The sequence below is a fragment of the Lycorma delicatula genome, chromosome 9, assembly GCF_047948215.1.
Source record: "Lycorma delicatula isolate Av1 chromosome 9, ASM4794821v1, whole genome shotgun sequence".
Taxonomy (NCBI): Eukaryota; Metazoa; Arthropoda; class Insecta; order Hemiptera; family Fulgoridae; genus Lycorma; species Lycorma delicatula.
This window is the reverse complement of record NC_134463.1, coordinates 87,152,136-87,169,410: the sequence shown is the minus strand read 5'-3', so window position 1 is coordinate 87,169,410 and position 17,275 is coordinate 87,152,136. Positions and strand designations below refer to the sequence as shown.

Genomic DNA, 17,275 nt, shown 5'->3' with positions numbered 1-17,275 from the left:
ATCAAATTCATTAGTAGCAATGGGTTGACCACGGACAGGAGTCAAAGCATCATTTACAAATTATTTATTGTCAGTATTTTCAACAGGATGAATATGGAATGTAGAAGGGCCTGGTCCTATTTCTACATATTCACTCACACCAATATCAGTATAGTCAGAAAGTTGTTCATATAATGGAATATTTATAAACTGTATAAAAACAGTTAAAAAAATTACAAAAAATAAAATAATAACATGATTAGTCGCACTATGAGAAAAATTCTCAGTAACAAAAGAAACAAGGCATATGTTTAGTCAGGTCTAGAAATCTAGTTGGGTTCTCACTGACGTGACTTCCCTCATTTCTAATCCCTACATCTTGGCACTGTGGGGGACATCAAAATCCCGCCATGACTAACAGCATTTCTATTATCGTTCTTGAAAAATTCCTAGGATGATTTTGTCTGTTTCCCAGTAGAGCAGAATTGGCGTATAAAAAAAGTAAGAAAGTGAGATTTTTTCTCACACCCCGACTAATGGCAGGACATAATTAAGCCAACAATATAAAATTTCTTAATCAAGTTATTCCTTCACCTGTGATTTGTAAGTTAAATGATTATTATAATTTTATCTCTATTTTACTTGCTTATTTTTAAGATTCTGCTCCTTAAATAAGAGGTTCCATGTATTTTCTAAATATAAGATTTTTTTAGTATATGCAATTTATGTTTTGGTGTGTAAGAAATTTTCCTAATAAATAGTTTCATAAATAAACCCTCATAAATAGTTTTAACTTGTCTTTGTTATTGTCAAGATTCAAAGAATTAAATAAAATTTAAATCTGTATTAAGAATTATATATTTGATCACATTTAGTTCCAGATATTGGGATCCTGGGTCAGGTAGTCAAATGTATTTCATACAATTTGTTGGTTACACAATACGTGGAACATCTCTTAGAGTAGAATCCTGCAAAGAGTTTGGTCGGATACTTAAGTTTACAATTCTGGGAATGGTCAAGGGGTTTTCCCAAGGAAGCTTTAAGCTATTTTCAGATTGAATGTGTGTAGGGAAAGCAGGTTACAACAGCACACGGTTGTTATAAACTGGTGGTTGACACAAATCATTATCAGTCGAGTGTTATTTATCTGGATAAAACATATCTCGAACTCCTACACAGAGAGAATGCACTCAGTACATGATGAGGGCCTTCAGCCCTAAACCTGGGACTAGAATAGAAACCAGGCCTTCTAATCCCTCCCAACATGTGTATGCAACTAATCTCTAAGTATCAGATCAATAGCAAAATCGGACTTGGTGGTTTTTATATATTTAATGGGTTTCTAAATAATAGTTTTGATTTTATTTTCCGTAAAGTTAATACAAGGAGTAACCCTTTCTATTTAACATTTAACTTCCACCTCCAACTTCAGCCATCCCAAAAAATCTCTAGTCCCTTTTTTTTTTTGTAACAGCCATAAGTAAATACAAGATTGTTGCAAATTATTTTAATAATAGAATAGTTTATAGAAAGGTTTAGATAATAGTTTTAGAAAATGTTTCAAATAAGGTTTTAATAAGAGTTCTTGGCGCTATTTTTTTTAATATAGTTACTCATTTTTTCAATTGGTTTAAATAGAATATAATAATGGACACTATTGTGTGCCATGACTTTTCATTTTTAAGAATATCTTTAGTATCTTTGAGTCAGCCTAATAGTATATTAATCAGTCTAAGAGAAATGGCCTCTTTTTCTGTTTCAGTAGATGAATTTTACATAGAAAATCTTGCCAAAAATTGATTAAAAATGAAATAAACTACTGCCGCCGAACAATTGAATCGAAAGACTTTTTTAAACATTTTTGTAGTTGAGAATAATTAATCTTGTCACTGTAAATATTAGCTTTATATTGCATAAAAATAAGAATAAAGATAATTTTGTAAATTGTTTATAATTAAACTTAATATCGTAATATTTCTTTGTTATTGACATGCGATGTATTATTGTAACCATATATATTGCATTAACTTTCTGTTAACTGTTGTTAGTGAATTTCAATATAAAAAGTTTTGACTTTTTTTTTTAATTTTGGTAATCAGTTGAACAATACTTTTTTATTGTCCTATTAAATGAACACATACAAATTTATTTTGTTCATTTTATATTAAGATAATTTATGTTTTGTGACTGATTTTTTTTTTAATTCTGCAAAAAAAAATTGAATAAAGTCTTTCACAATAAAAATATTTCAATTGTAACCATTTTTATCTTAACCATTTTTTAAATGCAACAATATTGTCAAAGTATTATAATATTGTAAAAATGTTTGTAGATGTAATGAAGCTTCAGAAAATTGCAATTTTTTTAATTGAATCTCATTTATAGTTGTAAAGATTTATTATCACTCAGTATATATACATTAATATAGCAAAGCATAATTTTTTTAGGATAATTTTACCTCATTAATTTCAAATTATATTGACTCGCAACATATGTAAGCAAAATTACAATTCTCTTTTTATCCAATTTTAAGTGACAATGCTGTTAAAGGTAACAAAACCGTAATATTCAAATTTCATCAATAGCACTTAAATTTTTTTCCTTTTAAATTTAAGATTTAAAATCAATTTTAAGTTAAAATTTAAAAAATTCCAATTATAAAAATATGTCATCAAATAAAAATATTAATTAAAAGTTAAATGATAAATATGTTAAAAAAGAATGAATGTGTGTGTGTGTGTGTGTGTGTGTTTTGACTAGCCAATATTTATATTCTAATATAACATAATAGAATTGGATTGAATGTAATATTGGCTAGCCAAACCAACACACACACATATTTATTCTTTTTTAACATGTTTATCATTTTAACTTTTAATTAATATTTTTATTATTTGATGACATATTTTTTATATATTGAATTTTTAACTTAATTTTGATTTTAAATTTAAAAGGAAAAAATTGTTTAATTTTAATTCCATTTTGATTTAAATTGGTTTTAAAATTTATATCCAAAGTTGTGACAAATTTTGTTTTGTTGTATTTATCAAGATTTTATTTTGTTATAATATATTATAATATGTAATTTACGTAAACAATTAAAAGATTTGTTCAACTGAAGATGCGAGAAAATCGTGAAAGCACACTTGTGTATATATAATGATATAAAGTCAATGTTATCCTAGCTAATATAATTTTATTCTGTACTTGGTGGATCAAGTTATTTATTTATATTTGTATAATAGTCCAGAGGAGTATGAGTCTTAAAATTGACTTTTAAAATAAAATATTGAATATTAAATTTTGTATGTGGAATTTAGTTCATATCAATCCTAAATGCAGTAAAAGTGCAGCAAGAATTTTATTAATTTTGTCATTAATACAATTAGGTTACAAATTAACAGTATAATATTGTAAGTTATCTCGTGAATCAAAAACACTTTAACAAAAAATTATGAGGGTGAAGTAAATAGGTTGCCTCATTTCATACCTAATCATACTCAAGAAGTGATTCCAAATTTTAATTAATTAAATTCAAATTTGTAACTTATTAAAGTATACATTTTAAATTTTTATACGTTTTGTTAAATTATTACTAGTTCAGTGCTTCATTCTTGGCAAAGACCTAATGTGTGTTGCAGCTGTTGTTAACTTAACTCAGTTTCCTGTTTGATGTCTGCACAATAATGATGAGTTTGTATATATTGCTGATAAAACAGCCTGCAGTTTTTTTACATCATTTCATATTATCTTCTACAAAAAATTTTCATTAATATTATTAAAGAATACAGTAAATAGTATTGTAAATGAAAAATAAATAGTTATGAAAAAACAAAATATTTCAGTAAAATGAAAAGTATTCTGTCCTCCTCTAAATAGAATTTATTTATTTAATTATTGAAAAACAAATAACTTAATGTTTTTGTCATAATATAAATTTTCACCATTTTTTTTATATTTTTAGTTCTGCTTACCTAAAAAATTGTTGGTAATTTCATTATGTACAGCAGTGTACTTTATATCCACATCTAACTTATTTGTTTTAATATCATTCAAATTTTTAAAAATTGAATTTTTTTCTGTCTTTTTAAACAAAAAGATTTTAAAATCATTATTAGAAAATATTTTTTCTGTCATTGGAGCGAGATATTAAAATGCTAATATCAAAACGTCAGGCATAAGGATTTCAATAGTAGGGCATATTTAGTGGAATCCTATTTATTAGCTTTAGGAATAAATTTATATATTATTTAAAATAATTTTTTTTCTCATTTTGTCATGACAAGTAAAAATATGTTTCAGTTTATATCAATTAAAATTTTCAAAATTTAAGTGTATAGTTTTTTTTTATTTTATTGGAATCATTTAATTATTAGCTTTTAATAACTTACAAATAAATATTTCATTTAGGAATATTACATATGCATATGTGAGGTCCACATATGTAAAGTTAGGCTCAGAGGTCGATAAACAAAAAAAGGTTGGGAACACTTGGTCTAAAAGCTCTTAAGTTGTTCTACTGTCCAAAAATAGCATATTAGTGTTATCATCCTGTCAATTGAGATATATTGTATGTCAAACCCAATACAGTTGGTCTTTCCATACATGAGTTGACCAATGAAATTGATTCTTGAAAGCACGTTTCACTTTTTCTTTTTTAAGAATATTAAAAAATCATTGTCTTAACCTATGTACTTGTTCTGCTTTAATTTTTTCAGTTTTAGAATATTTTTAAACATTTTTGTTATTGCTAATGTAAATTCTGTTTGGTTTTGCTAAGTCAATATATTATGTTTTTAATGTAATTACTGACAAATATTTTTTATTTGCTATGACAAATTTTGATTATTTATTAGTATTATCAGTTAATGAGATTTTAATACATGAGATAGTTACAATTTTAAAAGAAAATTTAAGAGTTGCCCACTTATTTTTACTGCATTTATCTTACTGTATTTGGTATTACTTATATTTGTAATGATTCTGTTTTGAGAACATCATATAAAAATATCACATTAATGAAAATTATAAATGTATAATTTTATATTAGATACATCCTCCTCAATAAATTTATATATATCTTTAAATGTAATTTTTCCTGTAAAATTTGTTATTAATAACACAAATGTATATATTTCTTTGATAATGATCTTTTAAGTTATTTGTTTATTAATATTGTAAAATTCACTTTTATTGTCATTGAATTTGTTGTTGTCCATTATCTTATCTTAAATATATATTTTTTTTTTGTTCACTTGCCCTATCAGTTTTATTAACCCTTTCTGAGCTATTTATGGAATTACTGCACCAATAGTCTTTGTATCGCAAGCTACCTACAGTTACAACTGCAGCAGTCGTTTAAGCTTTGCAAGCTATATGTGGCATTTGCACATTATACATTGTATGATAAAATATAGTTTCACAAATTACCTATAGAGTTCAGTTAAAGTATTTTTCTTTCTAAAGAGTTGATAATACAGTTTTTATAGCAACCAAATAGGCCTTTACCGAACAACTTTCTTCATACAGCAGCGCGGGTTGGCAAGGTTATGTTTTTATTTAATTCATGATATGTGACAATAGAAGTGTGCTTTGTGTTGTGATTATGGTTTTATGACTTATTCAATGTATTTTACAGTTTATAATTTTTATTTTTTATGTTTATTTTACATTAATTTCATGTTTATTACAGTAATATGTTATTTATGAATGTTATATTATTACGTTATTTTATGTTTATTTTAGTAAATTATATATATATTTTTTTTTGTTTCAAACAAATAATATTATTTTAATTTCAATAAAACAAACGATCATAAAAAAAATATCAAATTTTAAAATTTTTCCTGAAAAAATATATTTTACTTACAAAACCATTAGTTAGAGCTATAGCTTGGAAAGGGTTAATGTAATATTTTTTAAAATTCTTCTTTTATTTTTAATAAGATATTTGCTTTAATCCTGGCATGTGTCAAAGTTTCAGGAAAAATTAAAAATATTCTGATAAATATTCTTCTTTTTAAAGTATTAAAATACAAGTTACAATTTAAATAATTATTTTTTAAGAGAAGCAAAATAATGAAAACTCATTAACAATTAAAGTTCAGGGTTTAAATCTCAGTTGCGCTTGGAATTTTTTCACATGCTACAAAATTTGTTAATTATCATCCCAAAAAAAAAAAAAAAAAAAGAATAAGAAGTAGTATAAATTAGTAGTATAAATTACTTTTATAGGCATATTATCTGTAGTTTATCAAAATTAATTTATTGATTGTTGAAGATTATTTTTCCTATTTCAGCACATCCAGATGAGTAGGATAACATTTAATAAACAGCGTTAGTTGATTTTTACGTGTCCATTTGGTGCTTGTAATTCAGGCTTATACTTTTCATATAGAGTATTTTGAATGAACAAGGCATTAGATTTTTAATAACGTGTTTGTTTTTGTTTCAATCATTAATAATTACTTTCCACTGACACTGTTACTTTCCCAACTACAGCAATATATATAGAACCGTAAAGAAAAATTATAAAAAATTGATCGTTTTTTTAAATTTTGTGCATTATGGAAATTTTTTTAAAAATTTTAACGAAAAATTATTTAAATAAATTGTAAATAATCTGCAAAAATTTTTTACTTCAATGCTCCCAAGTCCAAAAAATCTATTTTTGCTCAGGCAGATATTAAATACATTAAATTTCTGCAAAAATTGGAAAAAGGGGGAGTGGTATGGGGAAATTAAACTTTCAAATCTTTACTGGAGCACTTAGGCAAAACATTTTTCTTACAAAAGTGTTGGAATTTGTTTTATCAAAATCATAACTTACCAAATTTGTTTACTTAATATTCATCCCTTCCCCAAAAAAAACTATATATTTTTATTCTTTTAGCTATACCTTGCTTCAGAATAGTAGTTAATATGAGTTTTATACATCTTTATATTAATCATCAATAAGCCTTCAAAACACTATAAACATTTTTGTCCATCCCACTCCAATGTTCTGTTTTTAACAGATGATTTAGTAGGATGAGATCTTATCTCACAAATTACCCATTACATTTAAAATGTAAAAATCTTAATTTTTTCATAGCCCTTACCTTTATTATTTTTGAAAAATATTAGCAAAAAATGTTCATCCCCTTCCTAGAGAATTACAGCTTCGTTTATTTAGATATATGGCTGTATATTTTTTTAAACAATTTTAAAAAGTTCTTGTTTTAAATCTATTACCGCTTAGGATTATTCTTAAAAATTAATTTTACTCTAGTGCTTCCCCTTGAGTAGGGAGCCCCAGATGAAAAAAATATTAAAAAAAAAAAAATGCTCCCCATTCAACAACATTCATTACGTTGTCCTCCACAAGTATAGAAATAATCAGATTAAACTGAAAAAATTAATTGCATGACCGGCGTAGCCAGGAAAGTTATCAAATTCATTGCCGGTTTTTCTTTAGAAATTGGATGCTAACATGACTGCATTAATGAACCATTAATGCTACCATAACTGAAATTAATGAAAAATGAATTTTATCATTATAGTTTATTTTACAATTCTGTATATATTTTTTTGCAATCTGTTCACTTAATGAGCAATAGGAAACCCCACCCCACCCCACCATCACACCTCAATAGCTCAGTGAGATGAGAATGATATGTATGACATGTAAATCAGGTGTAATCTTGTACAGACTCAGACCGATCATTCCTGAGACATCTGGTTAATATAACATGTGGTCAATATTGCTTATTTGCTTTTTGTTCTTTAGTTAGGAACATACACAGGAAAATGAATAGTACAGTTTGAATTTGAATATATTACAGTTTCAATATTTGAATTTTGTATTGGAGTTATTGAAATAATTTTTACCTGACTTTTAATATTAACTTCTCAGTTTCTCTAAGTGGAACCATAAGTAAATCATATGACACACTTTGACATGAAGAGGATCATCCAAAGACATTCTTCAAAATTAAACAATAAGTGAAAATGATTATGTAAATACATAAATAATTTATAACAAATTAAATTGAAAATATTGTGTTAATAGAAGCCAGTCTGTAAATAACAAATGTAGAAATAATGCAAAAGATGGATGATGATAACCCATAAAACACATTCAGAAAACTCAATCCAAGATACATATCTTCCTCACTCCTAGGATCTATGACTCGCAACAATGTTGCCTCGCACACAATGTCTGTCCCCATTCATCAAATAATCATCGATAGGGCCGATTAGTTAAATGAAGCAAACCACAAATAAACAGAAGGCCATAAGATAGAACAAAAGCAATAATAGTAATTCAAGAAAGCACATCACTTCCAGTCATCAATATCCATCGTCTAGGTTCAGAAAGTGGAGCCTTTTCAGCCATTTGTTATCCCCTCTGTGGTCCAGTAAATTCAAAGCAAGATGATTAGTATGTGAATTTAGTCATGTTATGTATTTTGAGCTTAGACACCCAATCTCCTCACAGACTAATAGGATACCCATATACTTATAAACCTCAGTATTTCTTGTAAACCAAGACGGCTGCGCTATTTCCCTTAGTACCTTGCTCTGACATCTCTGAATCACATCAACATTGCTGTTACAGGTAGTACCCCATAACTGATCTCATAGATCCAAACTGGTTTTATGAATACCTTATACCTTGTTAGAGAGAACAGATAACTTCTTGATCTTAATGTTCAGTAGCTTCCATTTCTCTCATATGTGTACTCCCCATGTTAAGGGTAATCTAGATGTAACCTCACATTGTCAGGTAAACTCGTGGGCAGTCCACCCCTCATTGTGAATGTGATGTGGATGGACTTGGGTGGGTTAACCTTTATTTCTGCTTGCATAGCCACATGATGTCGCACACCAATTGAAGTTGGTTCGAGGCTAGAGTTAGATCAATGTCAACTGCCAATATTGCCATCTCATCCACAAATGAGACAATGGTAATGTAGTCCGGTTGGGAAGGTCTGATATGAACACCAGGTATAGGACCTGCCCCAAAACAGAACCAAATTGGTGTTAAAAAAAGCCATATAACTCCTGACTGCACTTAACTTCCAAGAACCAATCATTCAGCCAGCTTTGAAGGACTAAATCAGCTTGAATAGGAGACCTGTTGTCAAAGGCCTGTTGCACGTCCCAAGAATACCGCTGAACAATAATCCTTTATTCTACAGTAGAATGACTACTATGGAAACCAAACTGATGGGAAGGAATCATGTCTGAAATGTTGATGTCTAAAACAGCCTATAGTCTTCGAAGGAATAGTTTCACAAATATCTTTAATAAAATGAGCATTAAACTAATTGAACTATAAGAGGATACTTCTGAGTAGGCTTGCCAGGTTTCAAGACTGAGAAATCTTCCACTCAACTCAGCAGGAAAGTACAAGGTCCGTAACATTCCCTTAAAAAGATGTCTAATGTACAAAACTTATTTGGCTGGCAATTTTATTATCATCTTATGAGTAATATAATCAAACCTAGTAGCCTTTTTTTAAAATCTCTATTCAAATGAATTCTTTTGCTATCTCGGCTAAAGAGATGGGATTTATAAGAAAACATAAAGTCAACGGGGAATCCAAGAAATCAGCAATTTCTTCATCAGCTCCTTCTGTATCAGTCATGGCTATAGTATAAAGTAAAGAATTTGATCTTCATAAGCCCTGCCATATGGTATCCTTATCAGAGGAAATGAGCGAGGGGGTTGTTTAAACCTCTTCGTGGCCTTCTGCAAGGAATAATCATCCCCTCTATGAGGAGATAGGTTCTCTGTGTATTCCTTAAACGACTTTCTGAATTCTAAATTAAGTAACCATAATAACGAATATAACCATAAGTCAACTTAGGTAGTGAATTCGTTTTTAATTTTCAAAAATTTCTTTAATCATGAAGTTCAACTTATATGCCAGGACTTAGAATATATTTTATTAATTTAAAAAATAATGCTAATAATTTAATTTAATTTTAATACTAGTAAATAGTTCAGTTTGTAGTTTTAGAAGAAATAAAAACAGTGGTATAGTATTAAGTTTGATTTATTTTAAACTATTTTTTTATGAATAGTAATTTTTATAGATGTTAATAATTTTGTTCTTGCCAGATTTTTCAGGATGTTCCTTTTTGCCATGTTTTTCTTACAGTTACTTTTATATCTTTTTGTTTTATCAGTATTGCCAGTAAATTACCCACCTGCTACAATTCCCTAATCACAGTACAAACTTACACCAAATACTAAATAAAAAGAAATATAATTGATTTTATTTATTTTTTTAATAAATCTATCCTGTTTTTTAATATTTATTTATTGTTAGATTACAAATAGAACTATTAGATATTATTCCTTATTATAATTTTTATATTTATATTGTTTAACATATTTATGTTAAACAGTACTAGTTACAGAAAACTTTTGTTACTTACAGAATGTAATAAGAAGTTAATAAAATTTTACCTTAAAATAATAAAAAAAAAAATTATTTGTAATACAAATAGTTAACTAATGTAATAAAATGGTGTTAATCATTTATAAATATATTTATCGTAAATGTTGCAGTTGGCCTTCAAAACCAAGCCAGAGTTTAAGTTTTTTGACACATTCTATTGTACTGTACAACTGATGAAATGAATGATAGATAAAAATGATATGAATATAGTAAGTTTAATTTCATTGAATTAAATTTAATAAGTTAATGATAAGATAATAGAAATTTATTAATAAAAATAATAATATAATCTCAATTCCTAATCAGGGTTGTAATTTATTTATTGCACACAGTAATTTAGTTTTAATTAGAGAAGTTTAAACCTTAAATTGAATTTTTTATATAAAATCATTAATTTTTAATTATAAATTAAACCAATTTTTGTCTAATCGTAATATCTTATAAACTGTTATATTATTTAAAAAAGAGAAAAACCCAAAAATTAAAATAAATTTGGTTAATTTTGCCATTAAAAATTTTCAGAGTTTTAATACCAACTGTCAAAGACAAAAAATTATAAATTTCAATATGTTATCACCCTTAAAAAATTCTACAGTTAATTTAAGAATTATTTTTTTAAATAATTTAATTTTCTGTCTGAAATTATGTACTCAGAAATGTTGATAATCTGTAGTGCATCACTATGAGAGATTTTACTGTATGTTTTTAAAAATAAGTTATAAATATGAACTTTAAAAATGTTGACAATCTACAACATACCTTGAGTATTGATATTAATTTTTAAATCTACTGTACTACACCAATGTAATCAATAAGCATTTATTTTTCTTTCTGCCCATTTACCTGCTTTTAAATGTTTTCATATGTTTTACTGGTTTTAAACTAGTATTTCAGCGCTCTTCTAGAAATGTGTTACATTTCTGTTTTTCTTGTCTTTATTTTGCTTAAAATTGATCAGTTTTAATGTACAGATTTCAAGGACTTATTTGATTTATTCAGAAAGGGATAGTCCTTTCTGTGATGTTATCCTAATTTTATTCTCCATCCTTTGATTGAAATTAATTTCACTGTTTTTGCTTGGATTTTTATTATTGTTAATTATGTTTCCATAAAAAATAAAATTATTTACCTCCTTGTCTTTCTTTACACTTTCAATTATATGAAATATTTTTTCCTTATAATTATTTTAATGAAGACTTTGAATCATTTTTTGTAAAAAAAAAATATGCAATATTCTAGAACCTAATGAAAACGTTATAACACTGCATTACTTATGAAACAAAGTTTCAGGTATGGTCATAACCGACAGTGTTCTGCCATAATTGTTTACTTAAGACACCCTGGATTACAAATTGATGTGAGAACCTACCTTCTAACTCGAAAAAACATATTTTATTTTCATTATTACTCAAAACCTGCAGAGAAGGTTTTAAAACCTTTCATTACTATACTTTCTGGCCTCCAATTAGTGTACATTTATACTGAAATACATATTTACCATATCAATTATTGTACTTAAATATCTTGTTAAATTAAGTTTTAGTTACACATCACACTTTACTTTTCTCCTACCTCAAAACTCAATGTGTAATTTTTTTATAGTTATTTTAGCTTTAAAAAGTAAGGTACTCATTTTAGAATAATATATTTATTATAAGTTTTTTTTTTTTATATAAGCAACTTATAGAAGAAAAATAATGTGTCTATATATTTATTACAAAAATATGTATATATTTTATATATTATTATTTATTTTAATTAACCTTGCCATGAATTAAAACTGTAGAATTTGATATAAAACTTTATTTGTTCTATGTATAATGATGTCTTTCTATTAGAATTAAATAACAAAAAATATAATATTACTTAATAAAATGATTTTTTATATCCTATTCTGAAAGATGTTTTAAACATCTTTGACCAAAATCAAACAAATGAAATTTGATTAATTATGGTTTCTACAATCAATATTGTAAAAATTAATTTTATTACATAAAAATGAAAAAAATATTGTAATGTAAATTTCACAACTTAACCCTTTCAGCTGCTTGCTTCAATCCCACTTTTGTATTATAATATTGATTTTATTCACTAATAAAATCTTCTTTGCAGTTCATTATGTTTTAATGTACATTATAATTTATTAAACATTAGGCATGTTCTCTGTCAATTTTTTTTTTTTTTTTAATTTTTAATTACGTTATTTTTATAAATAATGAACCTTATAATGTAACTTTAACAGCATAAAATTATATGCTCTTCAAATAGTGTTTTGTGTGTAAATATTTATTATAGTTGTCATAGTGTTTTAATTTAATCTGTTTGAAATAAATATTAAAACATTATCTAAGAGGAATGAAATAAATAAAAATGTTGATTGTATTATCTTCAATGATGAAGGAATCTTCAGTTGACTTTGTAACAACTCCATTGTTGTTAATTACCACAGTTTATCCATTTATAATGTACAAGAAAATATAGCAGAAAAGCCTAATACTATATGAATTATATATTAAAGAATTATAGTCTGTTTATGGCCTAGAAAAAAAAATGTGGGAAAGAAGAGCTTTAAAGATGTTTTCTTCACATAGGAACAGGAAGGGTTAAAGTGTTATTTATAAAAAATAAAAAACATATTTTGCTAGAAAATATGTTTGTATGTCAAAATGGTAAACTTAAAATTGTGTGATTTTACTGTAATAAATATTTAATTTGATCAGTGGGTTACTTTGTAATAAATATAATTGAAGCAATTACTGTATGCCACTGATTTGTAATCAATTAATTTGATTATATTAAAATGTATTACATAGATTCAAAAAGTTGTATTTGTTTCTTTTTTTAAATTTGTATTTATTTAGAAAAATATTTATTGTATTAAATTTATAGAGTAATTTTTGCTATTGAAACACCTTTTGTATACTAAGAATGAAAATAATAAATCACTTTTATATAAAATTTTGTTGTATTTTCTTTATGGCTTATAAATTGTACATTTGTAATAAATATCTTATTGAAAGTTTATGAATTCTAAAAAGAATGGTTACATGATATATAATTGTGTTTGAAAATAATGTTTGTCATCTGTTATAAATCCTATATGTAGATTCCTAACAGTTTATTAACCAAGAAAACAAAGTTTTCATCTTTTCTGTTGCCTAAAAAACCACCAGCAACATCTTTGAAGGACCTGCAGCTAGTTCACATTTGCTAAGTTTATCATTCAAAAGTTGAGTCCTTGTACAGTTTCTTGATTTGCAGACCAATAAATATATCCTCCTTGAGCTTACCATCACTCAGTTTAAGGAAACTTATTATTAAATGATTAAATCCTGGTCCATCTTTGTCTAGTGCCTTTACAAAATCTTTAATGAGCGAGTTTTATGTGAAGTGGCGGCAGTATGATTTTACCACTCTCAATTATTGATAAATGATTTACATTTTTTTCACCAACAACAAAGTTTTGCCGCAATGGCCAGTTCTTTATGTGGTAGTGACTTTTTGTTTCATGACTATTCCAAAGACAAGGAAAACAACAATATTTCGTAAACCCACCTTGTAAACCAAGAAGTAATGCAACAACTGCAAACTTGCCACATCTGCTCTTTGTATTTTATTGCTTCTAATATCAGTCCCACAGTTTCATACAGTTCTTTCATATCAACTGCATGAGCTAATGGAATGGATGGCTGTTTGTTACCATTATGCAATAAAACTGCTTTCCTGCTAAGTTAATAAGAGTCAATTAAAAGATGCCATTCTTCAGGAATATTCCAAATTCCAAGCTCTTTCATCAAGTCTTTGACATCAGTATAAATGCGCAATGTATTTTTGATAGTAAAATAAGTTGAAAGATCGTGTTCTAAACATAGTAACTTTTGTTTTTTCCACAAAAAAGATTCTGCTGTTGCAGTCTAGACCCCAAAAGTTCAGCTTACTGCTTTGATATCTTTAAATCAGGAATTAAATCATTAAGTTCATGTTGTTGAATTAAATGAGAAGATATCTCATCAGATACAGGAAGAAATTTTTCAACATCCTGTATATCATTTGTTTCATTTTCACATTGTTCTAGCGATGTCAGATTAGATGGTAGTAGAGGTACAGGTAACTCTTACATATGGTACCAGTTTTAGAGCTGAGGATACATCTACATATTTTATGAACTTTCTATTTTTGAATGAAAATCCAAAAATATATGTCATACAAAAGTAGCAGTTGATGAAGTGGTCCTTAGTTTCATGCCAAATGGCATGAATCTGTACAGCAAGTGCATAACTTTTTGTTTCCCCCTCAACCATTCAGTTACTGAGCATGATCTGCAAACAACATGAGGTACCCAGATTTTATTTTGATCTCTGACTGCATAATCAAAATAAAATTTATAAACTTATCAATTCAGAAACAGTATTGCTTTGAAGTTTAGGCATAAATTTACCACAGAACAAAAGTTGCCTGGATTTAAAGTTACAAATTACAGTAAGAAAAGTTATGTAAGATGTTAAATACATATATTTTGATTTTTTTTTTTAATTCTGTGAAAAAATGATTCATTTAATAGATGCCAATATTTACAAATAATATTTATTTTTCTGATGAATTCACCTTCTTTCTAAATGGCTTTGTTAATAAACATAACTGCTGATACTGAGCGATGTAAATACTCATGTTTTCAATGTTGAAAACATGCAGTAGCTTGAATAAATAAAAGTGTGTTTGTATATTTAACTGATATTATAATGCTGGACATTACTGGTACATTTTTTCAATACTGGAGAAACCTAAAAACCATATTTGTAATAACAGACAATTTCAGACCTAATGATTTTGGTTAATAACACTATCCCAAAAAATCTTTAAAAAAAAAACACATTTTTAATCAAAACTTCAGTACCAGTGAACCAATTTTTATTTCATTTGTGCCAAATTACTTTTCATTCAAAGAGCCTTCCAATGAGGAACTACAAGCTACATTGTCTAATTTAGGAAAGATAAGTTTTCAACTTGAAAATTCACCTTGAAAATTTAGAAAACATTAGGAGTAACATTTTGTGTTGGTAATTTAAAAAAAAAAATTCATACTTTTAATCCAGGATTATGATTATTTCAAATGGTTTAAAAGTAATTTTACAGTTATTTTTGTTGGACTGAAATTTAAAAAAAGTACTACCCTAAATGGGTTTTTGCACCTACTGAGCGAAGGGTGGATGGATTTTTATTTTTTTTTCACAAATACATTATTTTTTCGGGTTGTCAACTAATGTAAATTAAATGTTATAATTGTCATTTAAGATTTTTGAGTTGGGGTAAATGTATATGAAATCCTTTTGAAAATAATTTTAAAAAGACCGCCCCCGAGAATGTTATAAATGCCTGCAAACAGAAATACGATGGGACTGATAACTGTTGAATAATAAATGCGGTAACTTTTCAAATGATCACCCGGTACATATTTATTGTGGATATTTATGTTCTTCAATGTGCAGAATATTTATTTAACATGATGTAATTAAAAAACACAACAAATGTTCTGACTTAATTATTGAACATCCACCCTAAATAGTTTTAACATTAACTATCTTTATTTTTGCCCTGAACAGCTGTTAAGCCAGGGAATTTTTTTGCAGTAAGATGAAAACCTGTCTGTTGTTGCGCATGCGTGTTTCATAAATACACTTTACTCCTCGCTTTCCGTTCATTTCATTCTTTCGATGATTTCTCTGTAGGTTAGTTCCTTATTTTCTTTTTTGTAAACATTAAAAACGGTTCGTTTTGATTTTTAATTTTAGTATAATTTTTATTCTACCGAATTATTATTATTTGTAATGGCTGCTACTAAGAAGAAAGTTTGTATTATTGGGTCTGGAAACTGGTAAGTTTAGCTTTTAATGTTTACATTATACCATGCTCGTTGCATGCTTTCTTTTTCTCTGTGTTTTTGTACGTTTATGATTAATTCACCCTTTTATAAAAATGATTTCTCTTGATAAATATGCGGATTAAGTTCAAAATGCTGATGTTAACTGTAGTGTAAAGTGTATTTGTTTTTAGGGTTGATTTTAAAGTGTACCGGTATCGTATATCTTGTTTGCAATTTAATTCATTTTTATTGATTTGAAGATGTGTACTTAAGTTATGATTTTGTTTGTAAAAATCCACACATTACCTTCCCTGTCTTGGTATTTGACAGATGTTAGAACTTAATTTTTTTTAATGATAATAGGTTATAATTGTGAAGATCGTTAACTACTGATTTTATGTAATTGTATTACACATGAGGTTAGATAATATAATTTCGGTTTTAAAATTTATATTAATGGATTAGCATTTTTTATGAAACTTAAATTTTATGATATTTAAAAAAAAAGAGCTTTTATTTTATTTTATTTTAAAAGTATTGTATAATTATATTATTTTTTTATTCTTAAGAAAAGATTATAATAAAAGTGTTGGTTTATTATTAAAAGTTTTATTGATAATTGTCGTTAAAACATTTCCAATCTTATAATAGTATGAGTTTAAATATACAAAAACGTTTAAAGTTCATTAAGCATACTTTTATTTGTTTCAAAAAAGAAAATTAATTAAATTATTGGTAGAAATTAATGAAGAAATAATAAAAAGGTACTGGTTTTTTTTGTCATGATTTAATAAAATTTATATTCATTGTTTTTAGTAACTTTTTTTTACTCTGGCTAGCTAAAGGATCGCAAATCAGCTTTTATTCTTCTTTCTTTTTTTTCTCTTAATGTTTCCCACATTTTTCATTCTTTCTTTACTCCAACTACTTTCAGTTTTCCAACTCCTTTTTAGAAGAGGATTTGTTCCATAATCCTTCACATTTTG

The 17,275-nt window shown here is 26.6% G+C and overlaps 1 protein-coding gene across 2 annotated transcripts in view; it reads left to right on the top strand.

Annotated features, from left to right (window-relative positions):
• The first annotated feature begins 16,117 nt into the window (after nucleotides 1-16,117).
• The window catches only part of Gpdh1 (Glycerol-3-phosphate dehydrogenase 1), a 142,667-nt gene continuing 141,509 nt past the window's right edge, over nucleotides 16,118-17,275 (top strand). Inside the window, exon 1 of one of the 2 annotated variants that reach the window (XR_012757570.1) lies at nucleotides 16,118-16,301. Coding sequence is in view for 1 of the 2 variants with exons in the window: in XM_075374423.1 (XP_075230538.1) it covers nucleotides 16,255-16,301 (47 nt within the window). In the remaining variant the exon portion in view is untranslated. The remainder of the gene's footprint in view (nucleotides 16,302-17,275) is intronic. The other variant, XM_075374423.1, reaches the window with a different exon arrangement.